This window comes from Saccopteryx bilineata, chromosome 4 (genome assembly GCF_036850765.1).
Source record: "Saccopteryx bilineata isolate mSacBil1 chromosome 4, mSacBil1_pri_phased_curated, whole genome shotgun sequence".
In the NCBI taxonomy this organism is placed as follows: domain Eukaryota; kingdom Metazoa; phylum Chordata; class Mammalia; order Chiroptera; family Emballonuridae; genus Saccopteryx; species Saccopteryx bilineata.
The window spans coordinates 115,507,659-115,531,218 of record NC_089493.1 but is presented as its reverse complement, the minus strand read 5'-3'; the positions used below and the strand labels follow the sequence as shown (position 1 = coordinate 115,531,218).

Sequence of the window (23,560 nt, the reverse complement as noted above, 5' to 3'; positions counted from 1 at the left end):
AAGCACCCATCTGCTTCTCCACCCTTCCTCCTCTCCTTCCTCTCAAACTCTCTCTTCCCCTCCAGCAGCCAAGGCTCCATTGGAGCAAAGTTGGCCCAGGCACTGAGGATGGCTCCATGGCCTCTGCCTCAGGTGCTAGAATGGCTCCGATTGCAGTGGAGCAATGCCCCAGATGGGCAGAGCATTGCCCTCTGGTGGGCATGCTGGGTGGATCCTGGTCGGGCACATGCGGAAGTATGTCTGACTGCCTCTCCTCATCTAACTTTGGAAAAATACAAAAAAAAAAAAAAATCAGTATCTTTTAAACAAAAATAAATGTACCTAACATATCAGGACTTAAAATGTGTGCAACTTTCCACCTTAAAATAAGGACAAGATTGTTTTTAAAAGAACAACAGAGAGAATATCTTTAATACCTCAGGCTAGACAACAAACTCAATTGAAAAACTCACATCAAGTGTGAGTATTATCAAATAATGATAATAATAGTAGTGAATTGGACCTCATTAAAACTAAAACCCTTTGCTTTGCAAAATACATATGGAGAGGTTGACATGACAAGGTACAGACATGGAGAAACTTCTTAAAAGCCCCATATCAGGCAAATGACATGTGTAGAATATAAAAAGAGCTCTCAAAACTGAACAGTAAAAAAAATTCAATTAGAAAACAGGAAAAGGACATAGCAAGACATTTCACAGAAGAGGATATTCAAATGGTAATCTTCATTAGCCACTAGAAAAATGCAAAACAAGAAGAAATCACTACACACTTATCAGAATAATTGAATAAAAAGGTTGTGACAATAAATGTTGGGGAGAATCCATAGAAATTGCATCACTTATACATTGCTGGTAAAAATGCTACATGGTACACACACTCTGGAAAACAACTTCGTAGTGTCTTATAGAGTGAAACATAAGCATGCCACCCAGTAACTGCACTCTGGCACATTTATTCTGAAAGTGGAAACTTAATTTTCACCCCACGATCTGTGTGTGAGTGTTCATAGCAGCTTTCTTTGCAATAGCCCCACACTGCACACGTCCCAGATGTCCTACCATGGATGTATGGGCACACAGCTGTAATACATCCATACTGCACAGTATTACTCAGCAACGAAAAGTTACAGACTGTTGATACATGTCACAACCTGTATAAACCTCCAGGGAATTAGCCTGAGTGCAAAAAGTCAATATCCAAGACTTTCATAGTGAATGATAATGTTTATATAACAGTCTTGAAATGACAAAACTAAGATTTGGGAAACAGGTTAGTTGTCGCCAGGAGTATAAAATGGTTTGGGGGAGGAGAAGCTGGAGAGAGGTGGATGTGGTTATACAAAGGGAGCTCTAGAGGGTTCTTGTGGTAATTGAACTGCGTATCTTTATTGTGGTGACAGATACATGAACCTACAAATGTGATAAAAATTCGTAGAACTAAATACACACACACAGGTACATATGTTATCACTGGGGGAAATTGGGTAAAGTGTACATAAAATGTCTCTCTATTTTTACAAGTGCATGTGGATCTATAGTTATTTCAAAATAAAAGCTGATTTTTTTTTTTTTTTTTTTGTATTTTTCTGAAGTTGGAAATGGGGAGGCAGTCAGACAGACTCCCACATGCGCCCGACTGGGATCCACTCAGCACGCCCACCAGGGGCCGATGCTCTGCCCATCTGGAGCATTGCTCTGTTGCAACCAGAGCCATTTTAGCACCTGAGGTAGAGGCCATAGAGTCATCCTCAGTGCCCGGGCCAACTTTGCTCCAATGGAGCCTTGGCTGTGGGAGGGGAAGAGAGAGACAGAGAGGAAGGAGAGGGGGAGGGGTGGAGAAGCATATGGGCACTTCTCCTATGTGCCCTGGTCAGGAATCGAACCTGGGACTCCTGCATGCCAGGCCGAGGCTCTACCACTGAGCCAACCTGCCAGGGCCTAAAAGCTGAATTTTAAAAAATGAATAGCAATTCTGTATAGACTATAAATGCACATGTTAAAGTACAATGGTAACCTTTGATGAATGCCAAATTGTGATCGTTCACTAATAACTGTCTAATTTTTCTAACTTAATTTTGTATCCTAAAATAAAAATTATTTATAAATATTTGTATACAATTTTCATATCTTAAAATTCAAAAACTACTTTACATTTTAAAGTAATGCCAAAGAGTTTACTTCATTTGAGGGCTAATACTGTTCATGTTAGATAAGTAATAACATTAATAATTATAAAAAGTTGTTTCCTATTTATCTTCAAGATAAAACAAGAAAAAGTAAATAAGAGGTAGCATTGAGAAAACTTTTTAAAAAAACTTATTTTGAAAGATGTTACCTTATTAAGCCAATATTTAAAAATAATACTCTCTTCTTTGCCAAATACTTGATATGCATGGCCTCATTTGAATAATCATGGCATTCTGAGGTGGGTACTATTATTACCACCCATTTGAGCAAATGTTATATGTCAGTGATGCTCTAAGTGTTTGAAATGCGTTAGCTCATAAATTAGATAATATAGTCCCCCCCTTTTACAGATAAGGGTACTGAGGGAGAGAATGTGGCAAAGAACTCTGACTACAGACCAAGTCTTCTCATATCCACACAGCTCCATTAAATCAATACCTCTGGTGCCAAGTCTCAAGGAATCTGTATTTTTAACAACCATGGTAGGAGATTTTAATGCACAGTAAAGTCAGAGTCCAACTGCGTTGTCATACACAAAGCAGCTTTCCCATGAGGTACAAATGAAATACCTACTATAATTTTTGATGATGTCATATTCCAATATACTTAAGAATTATTATTTTTTTCATAATTTAATGTCTGTGAAATAGGACCACCTATTATAACAAATTGTATCCTGTGATTACAGTAAAATATGCTTTTTCTTCTTAATGGTACATAAAAGATGTTGTTTGATAGGTGATATAGTATGGGAAGTTCACTGAGTAATGAAATACAGAAGACATTGCTTTTTAAACACTGTTCTTTTCAGTCCTGGGTTACACTGCGGAAAGGTGCCCATCTGCATGCTATGATGAGCAGCGTGATGGAAAAAGAATGAGACGTCATCAGTCACACCTAGTATCACATACACCATGGGTGAGTCACTAATCTTTATGCATTAGAAGAGGAGGTAATGTTGTAAAAGCAATTTGAAAATAATAAATCATTATATAAAAGACATGTATGATTGTGTGCATATGCATGGGCTTGAAGTAAGCTTATTAGAGAGAGAAGAAATAATTTGAAAATGTTCATTTCCAAACTTGGCACACAGACAGTGCAATAGACATTAGGATTTTTAACTTTACCCTTCTTGTTTCTTGAAGAATAGCAAGCATATCAATAAAAAGTTAATGCTTATTAATGCTTGCTATGCTCTGGGAAATAAAGTGTCTTATGTTTTTTATGTTATTGGAGCCTCCTGGCAATTCTGTGAAATACCACATTGTTATTGTTGCTATTATCACTATTTTACAGGAACCTAAGTTGTTAGGGACATTAAGTAAGTTCAAGAAAATGATCTACTGAGAAAATGGTGGGGACAGAGTGTGAAGAGAGGCAGTCTGAAACAGGAACTTGTGTGCTGAAGTCTATCTCAAAGGAAAATAGACTAACCTACACAGATTAATCTACATCCCCAGGAAGGAGAAAGTAGACAGAGATGCCAGGTTGCCACCATTAGTCACTGCAAAAGAAAGAAATCAAGAGGAACATGTGGTAAAATAAACATATCTATGTTCATTGCAGTTCCTCTTCAAACTTAATTGATCTAGATATTTTACTTTCCTTTTCGGTTATGTGTCAGTGCAAAATGCATCTGGGTCTGTAAATTCCTTTTTCTACCCTTTCTACTGATGTGAACATTCAAGTTTGGTTAGTTTCATTTTCAAATGATCATGATCATCCATATCTATTCCTATTGCCACCCCACCCCTCCCCCAAACTTGGTGTTTATGTTTTTGTTTCAGAAACTGTCATTTTATTCCTTGAGCCTTTGCATGCATTTGGCAGCCTTACATTCCTCTGATTCTATCTGTGGTTTATATACTCGAAATGTGATCTGCATGTGTCCACAGGAAAACTCTGAAATGAATGCAATCTTTGAAATGCCATACCTCCCCTCTCTGCATGCTTCTTCTTATTCTTCTAATGTATTGCTCACAAAAATTAGGGGATATTTCAAAATAAATATGAAGCAGTAAAAAAAAGAAGCATTTGATTTTTTAAAAGTTAAACAAGAACATCAGAAAAGCAAATAAAAAGTCAAAGAAAGTTCAGTTATGCAAATGAGATGCAAAATCATTTTTATTTCATTGGTGAAAATGCACTGTACAAAAGGCTGAAAGTACTGGAGTATCTGCGCATTCCCTGATCCCCTCATCTTTGTGAGCAATGTAGTTCCAGTGATCCTTTAGTCGATTTCGCTAGGTACTAGAAGACTGTGAACCGAAAAAATTTAACCCTAAATGCAGTAGACTATGTTTCCCCTATGGGAGCATTAATAGTTGAAAGAAGACTGAACGGAGAAAACAATATAAGCATGAAGGAACAAACTGCCGAGCGAGGGCTGGCAGGCGCTGTCCATTGAGAATGGGTCCTTTTCCAGCACTCTCAGATGTTTTGCATTGGGAAGACATTTTGAGGACTCGCAAAATCCCAATCTTGTACATGATATTGTCAAAAACTAAATCAATGAAAAAGGAAAGATGCATGTATATTTCATTTAAAAATTTCACTGTACTACTCATATATTCATTCACTTCAAAATTATTATCACATATTAGCACTTTAATTTTGGACTCATTGGCCTGTTGCAGTGTGTTAATTTTGAAAGTTAAAATATGTAGTTCAAAGCAGAAACAAAATAAAATAATAAAAATTAACCCTCTCTAATGAACATTGTTTATAATTTTGAAAATTAGTTTCTCATTATGCTGCTATATGTGTAAGAATCTAGTTTTTGCTATCTAAATTCTTAAATAAATACTGAATACTAGAAATAAATATTTTATTGTTTTATTTTTATAATTTTTTATAAATCAAATTGTTATACAACTTGAAAAATACATGGTGTGACCAAAGTAGGTTTACAGTTGTGAGTATGGAGAACACAGTTTATTCTTGTATTATTTATTAATTATTGTTATTTTCCATATGAACAACTGTAAATCTTTCTGCCCCACCTGTATTTGCATTCTTATATATATTTAACTTCTGGTTCAGTGAATAATAAGATCCCAAGAAATATGTACAACAATTCTAAAAGGAGCAATGTTTTTAATTTAGCTAGACCTCATATGATCTCCCTAATGTAAAATCAAGATAATATTCTAGTCTCATGTATAATGATGGCATCTAACACAAAACATACAGAACTCACCTCATTTTCCTTAGTTTAACCATATGATGATTGTTTGCAAAAACATTAGCAACATTTCCCTTTTATTAAGAAATATAACTGTTTTGTATTAAACTGAAAAGTTGTGTTGCAAAGGCTTTAACTGATGCTTCAGTTGCATTGACACCTCACCTTTCTCAGTTCACAGCAGGCATCTTCTGTCCGTGAAATTGTATCGATTTTATAACCAAAAGGTAACATTGCTGTTTATTGCCTCGGTTCATTGAAGAAGTCTGGTCTAAATTTAGCTCTAAATCATGGTTTAATTTAGTAATCACTAATTCAATAATAATCTCTGTAGAAACTAGATTAAGTTGAAAGTTCTTCAAACTGTAAAAAGTCATAGTCCTTGCCATGGAGAAGGTTATCATTTCACACAGTGAAAGAGTACATTAAAGGAATATGAGTACTATAGGAAATCAAACATGGGTAAAGACCTTAGTGTGAGTATTAAACTAAACAGTTTATGTAGAATAAACAGCACTTTAGTATGTAGTTTAAGGAGTTGATTTTTAAACATAGTTAATGGGTCTGTTAATTGTATTTGCATTTTCAAAATTTCATGGATCTATTTAGAGATATAATACCAAAGATAAAGAGAAAACTAAGCTAAATCAGCAATAGGAAAACAGTGATAAGCAAGTACACTTTTAGGACTCCATGTATACTCTGGTTCACTCAAATCATTGGCAAGTAGTATTATTTGTGTCCTTCAGAAGATCCACATTTAGCCTAGGGCACTGTAAAATATGTGATTAAAACTATCATCTTCAATAACATTAGAGCTGTTAATCTGCAGTCATTTATTTCACAGAGCATACAGAAGACCAGAGTTACTCAATTAAACCATAATTCTTAAATCTCAGTCCATTCAGGAAGATTTGAGTGCCTACTTGTTTAACAGTCTTATAAATGATCCCTCACAAAGGATGTAATAATCAACAAATATCTTTAATGGGCTAATTGTGTTTCACTGCAGCATTGAGTCTATAAAAGCTTTTTAATTGAGAGGAAATGATGGCATTTTCATCTTAATTTGCAAATAGAATTGCTATTTAAATATCTGTTTCTAACTGAAGTTCTTATTGACAGCATGAATTTCCCCAAAACACTAATAGAGTATTTAACATAATTTTATTTATTAAAAGAAAATCCAACGTAAAATAACATACAGCTATCTGAAACTATTTAGCAGAAGAAAGATATCAAAAGGAAAAGTTAAACCTAAACTTTGAGATCTAATATGTAACTAATATTCAACATAAATTTAACACAATGTATATATGATTAAACTTACACATTTAAATATACTGATGAGACTTACAAATTTAAAAAAATAATAATATCCCAGAAATCCAGGACAACAAAAGCCATAAGAAAACAATCTGAAACTAACAAGCTAAACCCTATTTCATAGAATTTTCCATAATTTCATTGGAAAATAAGAATACATTTTAGTTTAACTCATGGAAAATTAGTACAATTGAAATTAAAATCAATCAGTTGTAAATATTCCTTTGAGAAAACTATTTCAGTTTCTACTCAGAGTTTAACCTCTGCCCTATACAAAATTTTCAATTCTGATTTTTTTATTTTTAGTATTAACCAGTGTGGGTTCAGGGTAGTGTGATCACAACTTAATTTATTAGGTTTTTATATTAATATGTCAATGAAGAAGTCCATATACAAATATATTAAATATTTACCTCTCCTTAACTTTCACATCTGTTTCTAAGCAGACATAAACATAAGATGCATTGATTCTGAATTGACATATTTCACATTTAAATTTCAAGTCTTTAAGTCTTACTTTTTATATGTCATAACATATATATTTATAAATATTATGTATACTCAACAAAGAATGTTTTTATATCAGATTTGAAAAAAAAAGTCTGATCATTCTGTGGTAGCTTTTCTCCTAAGCTGAAGTAGAAAATGCCAGAGAAATTGCCTATTAAAAATAAACACTAAGAAAACTAATTAAACTAGTTAGCTACAAAGGAAACATTGAGGAAGGAAAATAGCTTGGGATTGAACCCTAAAATTTTATTGTTTTCATAGAAAATGTAATAACTCCTCATTGACATCAACTACCCAGTTGCAAGAAGAGTATACCTTCTACTTTGTTGAGACACAGATGAAGTAACTAGGAAGAAGTAGTCATCAACCAAGAAGAAAATGAATTGGGAGTAAAAATTTTTCCAGTTTACACATCCATTGAGAGGCCCTGATGGTTGAAAGGCACATTAAAAGAAAAGAACAGTTTTTTTTTATAAAGAACATGCATTCAATAGAATCCTTTGAAATTACTCTATCAAATCAGATTAGTTTCTCACCATCTTTCTAATCACCAATCAAAAAAAAATCATGAAAAATACCACAGCCAGTTTCATACAGTCAAGTATTGAACTAAATGAATTAATTATTCTTTAAATTACACATTTTGACAGATAAGTTTATTATGAAGTTTTAAAAATAAAAATGCATGTTTGGTGAAAAGTTAGTACAGTTGTCACTCATATTTTGTCATATTTAAAAATATTAAAGTAATGAATGGGATTATTTTTACTATCTGTAATGTGATATAACTGACAAGCTGGTTTGTGATTTTGATTATTGTGATTATCAGATGTTATCGTCATGCCCAAGTCAATTCTGTGATGTATGTGAAATAACATTATTTTAGCCTGTTTCATGGCATTGTGGTATACCAGGAATCTTTCAAGTTCTTAAAAAAAATTTAATCCTATGAAATTGAGAAGAACATTTTAAACTAGGATACATAGCATGTTCTAATTTATCATGGAACTAAACAAGATATGCAGGGAAAAAGAAAACAAAGCACGACTAAATATGTACTCAGATAGTAAAGCACAAAATAAAGTTATATTATTTTTGAATAATGCATAGTCAATGAGTATTTAATATGAATATTATGAATATAATGGGGCTATTATTGCTAAGAAAAGTAACACTACTGGGCATAATTTGGCACTTCTGAAAACTTCAGTGAATTTTAATAGTTATGATGTCATCAGTTTTGGGGTGTTTTATTATTTTATGTCACTACAAAGAAATGCCACCAATTGTAATTAAAATAGGCCCAATTGCAGAGATGTTAAATTGTGGAGAAACCAGCATCTTTGAACTTTTGAAACTAAGTAATGCTTATAATTAATCAGGATTTGATTACTGGCAGTAGGAGATTACATAGTATAATCTGTCCCCTGGAAAATTAAAATCTCCATTGCCCAATTCCTTCTATAAAAGAAGGAAATATATATTGACATCAATTATACTTAAAATATGTTATTAAAAAGAAAAGGGGGATATGTTAGGGAGTTCAACTCATAATAAACATAAAAAATATTAGGAAAAGGAAGGCAGTTGGTAAAAAGATATAGTCATTATTACCACTAATATTAAAGAGGCTATTTAACACAATTTACATTTGTTTTCATTTATCCCAATTCTTAAAAATTTCCTACATTTTTATCTATTGACTTTCGATTAAAGCAATTAAACATTTGGTTGGGAATGAAAAACATTGATTCTAATTCTAAGTTTGTTGGTTTACATCAATGACCCAAAGCCCACTTGTTAATTTATTACCGTACCAATAAATATGACCGCTTTGCAGTTCTTTTGATTACCTTTTGTTCATCATCAATTTCTTAGAAATTTAATCAAAATTGATTTTTGAACTACCAGCCAGTTCTTATGAACTTCTGAAGTGTTGTGTATTCTTACTGTGTGAAAGGTAACAGAAGATCTTAGTACCTTATTAATCTTTCCTAGTAGGATTGAAACTTCCGCTTACATCAATTACTCTGTGTAGGATTACTTAGGAAAGAATGAGACTTGTTTTCCTGGAAAGGACATGCCTATATCCAAGTATTTTGAATTTAATTTTCTGCAAAATCCTTACTCAAATTGAATCAAAGTTCCAGAAAAGAAGGCAGCAATGAATTAAGCCTCTGTTTAAATCTAAAATCTTTTTATTAATATTACTAGCCATGAGTGTGCAGAAAATCAAGTAAAAAGGTGATGCACTAATATGAGATAGTGGAGAAAAGTGGACAGTTACCACCCAAAATGGAAGGCAAGCTTAAGGGAGATTTAATATATATTAAGCCAAGTGTCCCAAATATTGTTGATCTCTTTGGTGTGATAAAATAAACGGTTGACTGTACTTTTCCAAAGGAAAAAAAAAATTCAATATGCCTGATGTGTTTAAATAAGTCAGGAAATTTCTTTTTTTATCTATTTAATTTAAAGGATTTGGTTTAGTTCAATTTTATCACTACCGTGATATTCAGACTGGTTCCCTCTTTAACTATGAAAATACACATTAAATTCCAAGTTCATATTTGTTTCATATATATACTTTCAAAAATTTGTCATTTTTTACACATATTTCAAATATGGGAGAGTGCATCAGGGAGTTCTTATGAAAATGCCTTGCTGTAGACATTAAAGTCTGTAAAGCCCTGAAGATTCATCCCATAGTAACATAACAGATAAATTGTATAGCTATTCTCACTTTGGTGATAAGTGAACATTGCTCAACAAACACACATACTGCTTTTCATACCTTACCTGGAAAGAGGCTTTATTGAACATAGCTGTAAAATTATCTTTTAAGTTGAATTACTGAATTTGCACAAACATTTCTACAGAATAAAAAAATCAAGCTGTGTCATTTTTCCACTACATTTTGTTGTGCTTTTTTATTAATATTTGCAAATGTTATAATTTAATACTTATATCCCAATTACTTGCATAATCAGTTTTTTTTAATCCTGGGGTGTTGAAATAACATATAATAATAATAATATTCTTCTTTAGACAAAAGTCTTTTTAAATGAAGTTAAAAGCTGAGATAATTTAAGGAAAAAGACCTTCAAATTTTCATAACCAACAGGGTTAAGTGGAATTTTACAATGCATTGGAAAACTGGCTGGTTAAAGGTATGATTTGTCCTCAGGTAGCTCAAAATCATTTTTACAGGTTTTTGTTTTTTTGTAAAAGTGTTTTTCTTATCTTTGTAAAATAATAAAATAATATTTCACAATTTGCACAGAGTCTGACTAAAGGGCAGAGGCATATTCCCCTCAGTGTTTAGAATAAAGCCAGATTTTTCAGGCCCAGTTCTGCTGTAGAGTTTGTATGCACTGATCACAAACATTGTCTTGTTCCCTCTAAAGCTAGGGCCAATTTCATCTCAAATGGAGGCTAGAGTACAAAAATCACTCTGTGTTTTACCAGCTTCTGCGCTGAGTATTACCTTAACCTTTTGCTCTGGTTGACCCATTTAAAAACCTGGAAGAAAAGAAGTGTTGCTCCCATGTCTGGTCTCGATGGAAGTTATTTCTAATGAACAATAAGCCGAAAGGCCATGGCTATCTGGTCAAACAACAAATATCTGGTCTGCATGGGCTTACGCAGCAGCGGTCCTTTCTTCTTCAGTAGCGGCTCTGTTGTCTTGCCAGTAATTTGCACATTTAGGCTCTGTAGTTTGTTTACAAAATAGTTTTATACAAACCACTCTTAGCAGTGCAAGCTTCTGAGTTGAAAATTATTCAGGCTTGTTTCATTGAAGGCACTTAGTTTCCATGGCAATTTATAAAAGATGGTGGTTTGGTTTTCTTCGTTGGAATAGATGACTTAGCTTGGGTGTTCAAGTGGCCGCAAGCAAACTCCAAAAAGCCTGTGTGTTATGTAAGCCCAGGTTACTATCCTGGATAGAAGTGCATGCAAAAAGAGACAGCATACTGTTGTCTAGCTTAGCCATGGGAGGAGAAAACCCAAAATGGTAACGCTAGGGTGGGGAGGAGGAATGTTTTAAATAATTCTGAGTTCGGGTTCTTTTCAGGGAAAGGTAACAACTAAACGTAAAAGGGCCTACATTTATTGAATTCTCTACGTAAAAACTTTCTCCAAAAGAAACTAAATGCCAGCTCTTCACATACCCTGTTTACAGTGAGGTTTTTGTTGGCAGGCCATTAGGTTTCCATGGTAACAAGCAAAGTATTCATTTGAAACAAAACCAGCCATGACTTTGTGCTTTGACAAGAATTTCTATAGCTTTTTTTTTTTCTTTTCCAGAGTTCAACCAGATGACCAGATGACGCTGTAATCTTTGTAGCCACAAAGGCACCTGAAGGTCTCTTCTCTACTCGGGTCAAGACTATCTTTTACATGTAATTTGGAATAAGTTATACTTCCATGATGTCTTTTTATCCCCAGTGCTTAGAAACTTTTTGTTTAATTATCTTATTTTTGAGTCAGTAGTCAGTGGAGGAATCTTTGGTAGTTTGTTTTTTAATGTTCATTCACAAAGACTCTTCTTGCCAGCGCCTGGTGAACCTATGATAGCCTCTGCCAGGAAAAGGTCACCTCCGAGGACTTAGGATAGAGATGAGGACAATAACTGGGAAAAGCCATAGATGAACTAAAATTCCAACAGCACCATCAACGGAATCTAAAGACAAGGAAAACAGATGCCAAGAAACAACCAAACAAAAATAAGTATTCCATGTAACAACCAGTACAATTTAGATGAACTAATAAAACGATGTTTGTATATGGAAAACATTTTTGAAAATCTTTTTTTTTTTTTACTTTGCTTTATTTATCATCTGCATTTCCAAGACAAGTGAAAGAATTATAACTTGAATATATGGTTAGGCATTTGATAAAATAAACATATTTGTAGATTTGTGTTAATATAAAATAGTATAAAAATTGTTCAGAAGATATTTGTGTTTGTGGCTGAACTCAGCCTAAAGGTTCTGCTACCTACATGAAAGCCTGCACACATAGAAAATCATCGGAATCCTGATGGTCAGCATTTTTTTTCTTTTCAAACTTGCAGAAATGTTTAAGCTTAAAGAGCGAGAGAAAAACTACTCTTGATGAAAACAAGGAAGGGATTGTTATAGGTGGAAAAATTAGTCATAAATCAGTCCAATATCTATCAATTAAGTAAATAATTATCTCTTTAGTGTAATTTTTGAAGCACTAAGAAGTCCATTTGTTCTAAAAGTTCTCTTCCAGCAGTTAGCCTTGAGATACCTTCTGTAGTTGGTATTTCCCTAAGGCCTCAAGTTCAGGTGAAACTCTTAGAATATATGCCTTACCTGGGAATGCTAACACAAGTCAACCCAGTAATTTATGAACCTGGGTTAAGTTACAAAATGGTTCTCACCTAGGAGAACTGAGTTTTGAAAATAAGTGCTTTTGTTGGTGTGGGCCTAGTAACATTTCCTGCCTGGGAAGGGTTTAGAGCCTGAACAGTTACAAAAGGTTTTTGGCCTCCAAACTGTTTTGTACTTAGAAATTACATTAGTTTAATATTTATCAAAATGAATTTAATATATTATTAATAGACACAAATGTAATACAATACTTCCTCATACCAAAGAGACTATTTTGTTTAATTAGGATTACTTGTTTCCCCCGGTTTATAGAGATTAAATAAAAATAACTTTAATTCTTATAGCTGTATCTCACTTAAAACAGCCACACCTTTCTCTGGATTTGGTAGTATAGGAAAACATTCTATTGGGTAATAATGAAGTCCCTAAGGGTTTTCATTGTTATTTCATTGTGTCTGTGCTTACCACTTCTCTCTTCTTTTAGAAATAAATTATGCTCACTTCTTATCCTCATTTGAAATGTTTTATTTCTCCTTGTTGAATTTAATTTAAAATAGTTTTTAGTGATTATAAAAATGTAAATTTCCTGTATAAGATGGTAACTATGTTAATACGTTACTGTTGGCCCTGCCAGTTGGTTCAGAGGTTAGCATTGGCCCAGTGTGTGGAAGTCCCATGTTTGATTCCAGCCAGGGCAAACAGGAGAATTGACCATCTGCTTCTTCCCCTCTCTCCACCCTCTCTCTTCCCCTCCTGAAACCATGGCTCAAATGAGCAAGTTGGCCCCTGGCACTGAGGATGGATAGCCCATGGCCTCAGCTCAGGCTCTAAAATAGTTTGGTTGCTAAGCAACAGAGCAGCAGCTTCAGATGGGCAGATCATCAGCCCCAGACAGGGGTTGCCAGGTGGATCCCAGTCAGGGTGCATTCAGAAGTCTGTCTCTCCACCTCCCTGCCTCTCACTTGATTAAAAATATATATATTATTGTCACTGATTCACATTATGAAATCCCATTCCCACCAAGTGAATGCATGCTTCTCTGTGCATTTGATAAACCTACTTCATTTGAGTGCAGCTATTAGTTTTATAAAGCAAAATTAGTCAGACACAGGCTGAAATTTTTACTAAATGTGTCACTTCAAATGCTAAGTATAATGACAAGAAGGTAAAACTAGGAGTAAAATAACTCAGTGTTATATACAATCTTAGTCTTTTTACAATGTTTAGAAATGGAATCAATTCAGTTCATATGAGAAAGTAATCACTGGGTAGTTGTACAAATGTGACAACAAACAACCAGACTGATATAATTTGTCACTAATTATACTCAATTAACAAAGACTCTGAATTGTTTTAGGCTTAATACAAAATGGATTTGCATGTTTCTTTTGTATGTGAATAATAGATGAATTTTTAAAAATAAATTTAAAAATAAATTTACCTCTTTATATGATCACAAAATTAAAATTTCCAGATGGTCCTATGAAAACCCTTCCACTGGAAGAATGTGTAATAAGAATGATTTTAGATTTCTTAAATTCAAATGAAAAATATAAAGATGAGGATTTTAAGAAAGAGTCTAATACATATTTCTGTAATTTTTGCATTATTTATCCTTTTGTTTACACCTCTTTCATATAAAAATGGATTTGTGGTGAAAAAAAATTGAAAATATCATTAAACCATAATATTCAAATCAGAGTAAAAGTGAAACCAAATTACTGAACAGTTGATTGTGGTGCAGGTAGAAGATTAATTATATCAGAAAAAAATAGGGCTAACTCATTCCTTAATACATACATATATATATATATATATATATATATATATATATATATATATATGCTAAGACTAATTATAATATTAAATGTGTTAAAGTGTTTATCAAAATGTGACCTAAGAAATATCTTCATAACCTGGGGGAATAAAAAGAATTATGTTTATATAAATGTGCGCTAAGTATACAGATTAGCCAAATACTTTAAGAAAAGTAAAACCTCTAAAATTAACCATATAAATTGAAAATATATAAAATTTCATTAAAAATCATAGACCTAAATCAAAATTACTATTATTTAATCTTAGGCCAAAGAAGCATACAATCAAATTTAATATTTCTATTTTAAATTATCTTCAAAATTTTAGCATTCTATATAGAAAAAATTTTAAATAAACTGAAAATAAATATTTCTTTTTTAAATTAGAATATATTAGTCTGATAGTAATTACCTAACTTTAACATCTCATCAAACCAATTCAAGAAGAGACACTTACTCTTAGTTGTTAGGTCTTGTTTTGCACATTCTCCTTCTGCAATTGATACGTCATCAATGGCAATGTCACCTTCTATGCCAGGACCTCGAATACCTTCAAAAATGAGCTATAAATATGAACGAAACAAATCTAAATGTAGAGCTTTAATTTACAGGTGAATTTCTACTGAGATATTTAGGACCAAAACCTAAACTTGTCAATAAATCAAACATCTTATATACTTGATGGTCTTCAGATTTCTTACAAAAAACAAATTATCTTTTTAAAAAATGTTTATTGCATTGACTTCAGTGAGAGAGGAATAGAGGGAGGGAAGGAGGGAGGGAAAGAGAGAGAGAGAGAGAGAGAGAAACATCAACTTCTTTCTGCATGTGCCCTGACTGGGGATCAAACCAGCAATCTCTGTGCTTCAGGACGATGCTCTAACCAACTGAGCTATCTGGTCAGGACACAAAAAACAAAATATCTTAATAAAACTAATAATGGGATATGCCTTGTGTGGTGTAAGTTTTTTACAACACAATCTCTGCATTGATTTTAAAATTGAACTACACTTAATACTATTATAAATCCTATTACATTTCATTTTCCAGGATAAGGAAAAAATTTTTGTTTGAATGCCATTTCTTTTGAAAAGATTCCCTCAAATCCCTGGCTGGGATGCTAAGTGGATAGAGCATTGTCCTGGTACTCAAGGTTGCGGGTCATCCCTGGTCAGGGCATGCAGGAGAAGCACCAATGAGTGCACAACTAAATGGAATAACAAGTTGCTGCTTCTCTCTCTTTCAATGGAATTTTTTTAACTTAAAAAAAAAATAAAATAAAATAAAGATTCCCCCAGATTTTTCTAAACATACAACATTGGTTTTCTATCAATATTTTAAAGCATGAATCACTTCTATGTTCTCTACAACAGTATTATATTTTTTGAAGTCCAAAGCAAGGGTTTCCCATCTCTATGAAATTGTTTGATCCACTGCAAATATAGTGAATAGGTTCTTCATATTCCTGAAATGTAATGGTGTGTTTAATAGCTGTCCTTTGAACTTCCAGTATTTAGAACAGTGGTTGGCACTGAGGGTTAATACACGAGCATTGAAAGAATAGATGAGTAAAATCATCTCTCCTTTTTGCTAAATTCTGGATACAATGACAATATGAGGACAGTTATATATCACACTATTATTAGTGATTACTATTTCATTTTATAAAAACAAAACTCAGAATTTTTCCTATAAATCTTTATTCCTTCCAGCTAAACTGTTCATTCTTTTGATACTGAAAGACAACATTGCATTTTATAACTATATTCCCAGAAAATTTTTTTTTACATGTTAGAGAATTTTTTACAGAGAATAGTTAGCTTAATAAAGAGCAATTTCTTAACTTTAAGCTGAGGTGTGCAACTTTATAGAATTTCTAGCCTTATTTCATTGCCACAATTTAGTATAAAAGTTTATTTATATAAATAGCAACATTTTTAGAGAATTTGGGCATCTTTTGAGAAGCAACCTTCCATTCATTGTTTTTTGATATGCTGTTATGATTTCATCGATTAAACTACTTAGTTGGCAGAGGAATTAGTTGCCAATTTTGGTATTGAATTCTTGTCCCCCAGTTAAATATTATCTGTAAAAGTAAGAATAATGTTCATAACTTGATGGAGAAAAAAAAAACTTGAGAAGTTCTTTTTTTTAAATTTAATTTTATTTTATTTATTCATTTTAGAGAGGAGAGAGAGAAGAGAGAGACAGGGGGAGGAGCTGGAAGCATCAACTCCCATATGTGCCTTGACCAGGCAAGCCCAGGGTTTCGAACCGGCGACCTCAGCATTTCCAGGTCAACGCTTTATCCACTGCGCCACCACAGGTCAGGCCAGAGAAGTTCTTATTATTAAATTTCTGTAGAGGTTTTCCTGCTTATTTATGTTGAGGTATATTAATAAAGAGTGTCTAAAGCTATTTCTTGCAAAAATATCCAAAATGTCTGTATCACTAAAGCCACAATAAAATTGCAGATCAGTGTTAAAATCCTCTGAACCAAGTTGTCAATATACAAATGCTCAGTTCTCAGAATCATCAATAAAGGATTACTTTGGCTATCTGGAATTAATTACTTATATTTGACTTGGGGTGGTATTTTGGAAGGTATGTGGGAAATGCCTAAAATCCCACAGATTTCTGTTTAAATCACAAGTGAGGATTTAAAAAATATGCCATAGTATAAATATTTAAGAGCACTAAATATGTAAAAGAAGTCATCTTTATGATTGTAGAATATTCTATCTTACAGATATTTAACTAGTGCCATATTGTTATTGCTTAGACCTGCAAATTATTTTTAGCAAAGCTGAATAAGGCTGACATAAATACATTTCAAACATTTTTATTCATATTTATTTAGACCTTATGGCTCTTTAAGATCATTAAACACTGCCCCTACCACCCCTCTATCTGTGAGAAGACACTGTCTTTTGTCTGTGTATTTTTAAGTCTTTTGGATATAATTATTTTTTTGAAAAATACCACTTACTTAGTAAAAAATCAGTATTAGAATAAATCAGTGGTTATCCCCATCCCCTTCATAGTCTTAGTTATGGAATGCTGAGTCTTCTCCCCTGAAGATAACAGCATGAATATAATGTAATCTTGCAGAACATCAGAACTCAGATTCGTGTTGAGTTGAGTCTTATTTCATATAATCAAACATTTCCATTTTTGCAACAAGGCTAATAGTTTATTGAATGTGACTGAAGTGCTGTCATTGCAAATTTTTCTTTTATGCAAGTATTTTAAGGGAGCGAACTGAATAGAATAGTGTAGATTTCTGCTTGGCACTCAAGTTTTAAAACTGGAAAGAAGTAGGAATAAGAATGTATTATTCAGGAAAATTTGGTATAGTAAAAAAGAAATCTCCTGAGTCACCAAGAGTGTCCATTTTAAAAGATGGAGAGAGAACAGAAAAGGACTAGATGCTGCTTACACAGTAGAATGCAGGGTTTTCAATGTAGCCATGGTCAAGATAAGGGTATTTGAGTTGCATACAGAGTGAAATGCTGGGGAAAAGTCTAAGAAGGGTATGTTAGAATGTGCTGCATCTGCTCACAGAAAATTTAAACAGAAGCTGAAGTTATAATATTGGAAGGGATGCTGGAGAAACAAGTTTGGGAATACATGGATTTGCCATCTTAGCTATGCAGAGGTGAGTAGATAGTAAAATTAACCACAGCTTTTCTTACTTAAAGTACATAATTAGCAGCCCTGGCCAGTTGGCTCAGCAGTAGAGCATCTGCCCAGCATGTGAACGTCCCAGGTTCAATTCTTGGTCAGGGTACAAATGAGAGATGACAATCTGTTTCTCTTCCCCTTTCTCTTCCCCATTTTCCCCTCCTGTACCATGGCTCCATTTTTTCAAATATATCAGCCCCAGGCACTGAGAATGGCTCCATGCAGCCTCTGCCTTAGGCACTAAAAATAGCTCAGTTATGTGCACGGCCTCAGATGAGCAGAGCATCAGCCCTGGGTGGATCCTAGTCAGAGCACATGAAGGGGGTCTGTCTCTCTATCTCCCCTAATCTCACTTGGAAAAGAAGAAAAAGAATAAAAATTAAAATAAAAATTAAAAAATAAAGTACATTATTATTCTCAGTAAGTTCTTGTTGCCTGGAGATATGAGTCAAGATAAAATAATGGTAATATTTTATGTTGGGGAGCCTTTCATAGTAAACATCTGAGTTGACTGACAGGTGTAATTTAATAGGCATCCTACCTGCCTGTTGGCAATATATTGACTATAAGAGCGTAGTTGGCTGAAAAGCAAAAATAAAAATCAGCAAAAGTCAAAGTTTCAGAGGACTGCCCATATCTAGAACATTCTCTTGTATGAATACGTCATCCATTGGTGATCCTGAATGAATTGTTATAGTAATAAAAGTTGGCTGACTTGTAAATCTATTATTTACATTTATCTGTACAACTATGGTTATACAGTTTGTCACTGTATAAAGCAAGATGATCACTTTCTGTATAAGCATAGCAGGTGTTTCATAAATTATGTGTCAGTAAATCAGGGAATTAGTAGTAGTTGTTACTAACATAATAAAAATAATATCTCATGATCAAACTCTTTGTTCAATTATAATCAGTATTTTTACAGTCTATTTGTAATCTTCTGGTGACAGGAAATCTAAGCCAATAGGCCCAGAAAAATACTGTAGTCTTCCGCAGGGTCCTATTTGAGTAGCAAGAAAAAAGTCCTGAGTTTTTTTCCTGTTAATTTCCATAGGAGTGTTGTTATTAAGAAGATACAGATCATGTTTAACTTGTCTTGACTTTCACAAAGAAATATTTATTGCATTGTTCTGCTATGGCCTGAATTCTGACTATAATTATACCTTTAAATTATTATAGCAAAATTTTGTAGATTCTAATAAATTTATAAATGACTTCTATACTAAGACTTTAAGAGATACTTTAAAAATATATATTGTTATGACTATGAGGTAGATAACAAAAATAAAATGCATATGAAATTTAAGAATGTTCTATGACCAAACTTCAAGTGTTTATAAAAATAAATCCTTGGTGACAAACATCTTTTTCTCAAATATAAAAATGAGCAATTATAGCAATTAATTATAATATGATGTATCTGAACTTGGCAGATGTGACCTATATTCAATGAAAAAGAAATCGGAATTGTCCTCTACTTGAATAGGTTAAATTGTGTCATCCTTTTATAAAGTATCATCATGATTCTGACTATTCTTATGTTACAGAGATAAAACTATGTCTCTTTCCTCTTCCATACTTCCAAATGCATTCAGTTTAATTGCCATGAGGAAGGAATTACCAATATCAAAACTTGGGGAGACAATGTGCTTAGATCTCCTAAAACAGGGTTCAAATTGTGCAAACAATCATATGTGTATGACTATTCTTCATATACAATCATGTTGATATTATTTAAAGTGGTTTTCTTCACTGAAATTACAAGTTTAAAATTTTAAGCTTTTCACAAGTGTGTGTATACAAGTCAGCTAATTCAATATGCCTGAAATGCTGCATAGTCAGAAAGTGAATTCTTGGTTTGTAAATTCAAGTGAAAATTAAGTATATATATACACACTCTGTATTAGAATTATACCACCCACAATTATTTTGATACATGGATAGTTTCTTATATACATTATAATGATTTGAGGAATATATATAGATACAGATGTCAATACAGAGAAAGATATAAATGATGCTGTCAAAGCTTGTATTCAGACAATTTCTTAGTAAGAAAAGAAAAGCTACTTGCAGTATTAATGAGTAAAAGTAGATGGGGGGTCAGTAGTTTGGGGGGTCAGTAGTTTGGGGGTTCAAAAAATACAATGTACCTCTGATAATCTGGCTTTGCATTAGTGTTACCTTCTACAAATATCTATATTTCTTTCCAAGGAGAGATGCCTGACTTCTGATCATTATTAATAAGGCAAACACAAGTCTAAGAGTGAAGTTTGAAAGTATTCAACAGGTGGAGGAACTTCAGGACACAAACACTATTGAAAATATTGATTAAATGTAAATGAACATTAATAATAATACTTTTTATGCTTTTTACTGGGCCAGCAAATCATGAGCTAGCTGTAACCATTACAAAGGAAATTTGAAGAGAGGCAATGTTATGGTGTAAACCAGGTGGGTAGCCTTAGCATCTTCTCAGGCGAAGCTACATAACTATGAGCTGTGAGCTTAACTTTGGAAGACTCTGCCAGTCCAGCTTACTGTCTAAATGTTAATTAGTTGTCAAAGCTTCTAATCTGAAATAATACAATGGGAGTTTAATTGTTGGCACAAACAGAAGAAATAGATTGCGCTGTGAACTGCAATTGGAAAATGTTTTCAGTGGTTGCTTCCAGAGCCATCATCACGTTTATAAAATTGCCATGGAATTTGGCATAGAAAGCCAGATAATGTATCTACATAAGTATGTGATGTCTGCTTGGGAGCACAATATTTTCCAGATTAAATATATTAAGCCTAATTAGATAAACACAGTGTGTTATAATAGGAGCACAATAATCTTCTCTCTTTTTTTTTTTTTTTTGTATTATTCAGAAGTTAGAACCGGGGACGCACTCAGATAGACTCCCGCATGTGCCCAACAGGGATCTACCCGGCATGTACACTAGGGGGCGATGCTCTGCCCATCTGTGGCATTGCTCTGTTACAGCAGGAGCCATTCTAGTGCCTGAGGTGGAGGCCATGGGCTGTCCTTAGCACCAGGGCCAACTTGGCTCCAATGGAGCCTTGGGTGTGAGAGGGGAAGAGAGAGGCAGAGAGGAAAGAGAGGGGGGAAGGGCAGAGAAGAAGATGGGCACTTCTCCTGTGTGTCCTGGCCAGGAATTGAACCTGGGACTTCCACACACCAGGCTGATGCTCTACCGTTGAGCCAACTGGCCAGGGCCAGGAACATAATAATCTTTTAAAACTCTATTTAATGTTAATTATTAGTGTGGTTTAAGACAAATTATCTCAAACCTTGTTTCCAAATTTGAAATGAGGATATAAGAATAAAAGTTCTCCAGAATTACTTTCACCTATGAGTAAGAAAGTGGAAAGGCTGTACCAGTATTTTATGTCTCACAATGTCTCTAGAAAACATTTGGAATACACTATGAAAGAAGGGATTAAAAAGAATGATTAAATATTTGTCTTGGTGTATAAATGATGTGACATTCTAATACTAACACTATATTAATTTTACTCTTGTTGGAAAATGTGCCTGAATTCTTCCAAATCCAGCAAAATATATTTTCATTCCACACACTGATCATGCTAAATGAATTATTTTAAAAAAAAAGCCACAACAGAAATTTTAGCACAAAAAAAGTTCAATTTTCCCTGAATCAGACTACAGAATTATTTTATTTTCAGCTAAGCAAACTAATTGGACGTACTCAAAAGACTTTGTGAGTGGTTGTTTTTAAAACGGGTTTATGGACCAAGATAATTTAAAAGCATGCAACTCCAAAAAATGAAAACCACAAGTGCTATTAAATTAGAAGCTCAAAATCACTTATATCTCATTTAGAATTCAAAGAGTAAGAGATACTGTTTCCACTTGAATTAAAGACTTCTGAAAGTCTCACAAGCGTACATTTGAATAATTTTGAAACTTTTCACAACTAAGTTTACATGGTAATATATCCCCTATAACTGTTACCGTATTTTCCTGGGCATCGTATACTAAAGCAAGTATTTTTGAAAGGCTTGATAGGTTATAAACATTTTTTTTGAGTAAAAAAATAGTTTGAAAAAAGTTCTAAGCAAGAAACTCCAAAACAAAACAAAACAAAAGCAAATAAACCAAACAGAAAGGGTGATATAACTGTGTTTCATGTTTTCTTCAACAATCAAGATTTATGAAATAAAAGAAAGTCCTTAGCCAAATGACCTAGAAAAATATTAGGAAATAAAAGAACATACATATCCAAACAATGATTTTATTTATCTTTATTTCCCACTGCTAATTTAAATAGCTTAGAAATACACTGATTCAAATCTTTACTTTTTTATTTTCTTCAAGCCAAGAAAGAGTACCAGGAACCAGTTCTATTCTCTCATAGAAAATAACTAGACAAAATTAATGAAATGATGATGTGCAGGACAATAAAAACATCAGGTAACAAAGAACAGTGATCCCTGAGAGATGGGAATCAAACAGCCCTACTACTGCCCTATACAGAATTTATAGACCATATTGTAAGCGGAACAAAGGTGGAGTCTGGTAGAAGATCTGAGCTGATGAAATGGGGCTCAGAGGTGTCTAAGGCACCTAGGAAGCATGCAGGGTAGCATACTAGCACAGAAAGTGTTGCACAGAAAGAGAGATCTGCAGAGGGGCCCCCTCCTGTATTCAGAGAAATGCTGATCAGCTCACTAATGTGAGGAAACTACCCGAGGCCTGGGAGAAAAACAGAGGGATGCATTTAAGGTAAAAGTACCCAGCTCATGCAGGACTTGAGAAACCTCATAATCTAGGTTTCATTGTTTAGAGCAACGGTTCTCAACCTGTGGGTTGCGACCCGGTGGGGTCACGACCCACAGGTTGAGAACCGCTGGTTTAGAGTGCTCAGATTTGCTTATTGTGAGAAATAATTAGCCCTATGCCAAACACTGCTCTGATCTCACTTAACAAATTTTTGTTTGCTTGTTTTCTTTTTTCTATTACAGTTTACACCCGATATTCTTTTGTATTAGTCGCAGGTGTATATTGCAGCAATTAAACAGTCATACTTTACTGAGTATTCCCCAGACATTTCTAGTACCCACCTGGCATCACACATAATTGTTACAATATAATTGACTCTAATTTTGTACGCTGTACTTTACTTCCCTATTTTTTAACTATCAGTTTGTATTTCTTAATTTCTTCACTTTTTTCACCCAGTCTCCCAACCCCCTCTCTTCTTTGTATTTATGAGTCTGTTTTTGTTTTGTTTGTTTGTTTATATTGTTATTTAGGTTCCAAACTTAATTGAAATCTTATGGTATTTGTCTTTCTGTACTGAGTAATTTTATTTAGTGTGACACCCTCTAGGTCCATCCACACTGTCACAAATGGTAAGATTTCATTCTTTTTATGGCTAAGTAATATTCTAATATATATGTGTACCATATCTTTTTTATCCAGTGGTTTGGTGATTGGCACTTGAGTTGCTACCA

General features: G+C 33.6%; 1 protein-coding gene across 1 annotated transcript in view; it reads right to left on the bottom strand.

Annotated features, from left to right (window-relative positions):
* Nucleotides 1–9,170: 9,170 nt before the first annotated feature.
* MDGA2 (MAM domain containing glycosylphosphatidylinositol anchor 2) overlaps nucleotides 9,171–23,560 on the bottom strand; it is a 1,032,115-nt gene continuing 1,017,725 nt past the window's right edge. The window contains exons 16-17 of the mRNA XM_066277806.1: nucleotides 14,847–14,952; nucleotides 9,171–11,896 (exon numbers count right to left, since the gene is read on the bottom strand). Of these exons, the coding sequence (XP_066133903.1) occupies nucleotides 11,808–11,896; nucleotides 14,847–14,952 (195 nt within the window). The 3' untranslated portion in view covers nucleotides 9,171–11,807. The remainder of the gene's footprint in view (nucleotides 11,897–14,846; nucleotides 14,953–23,560) is intronic.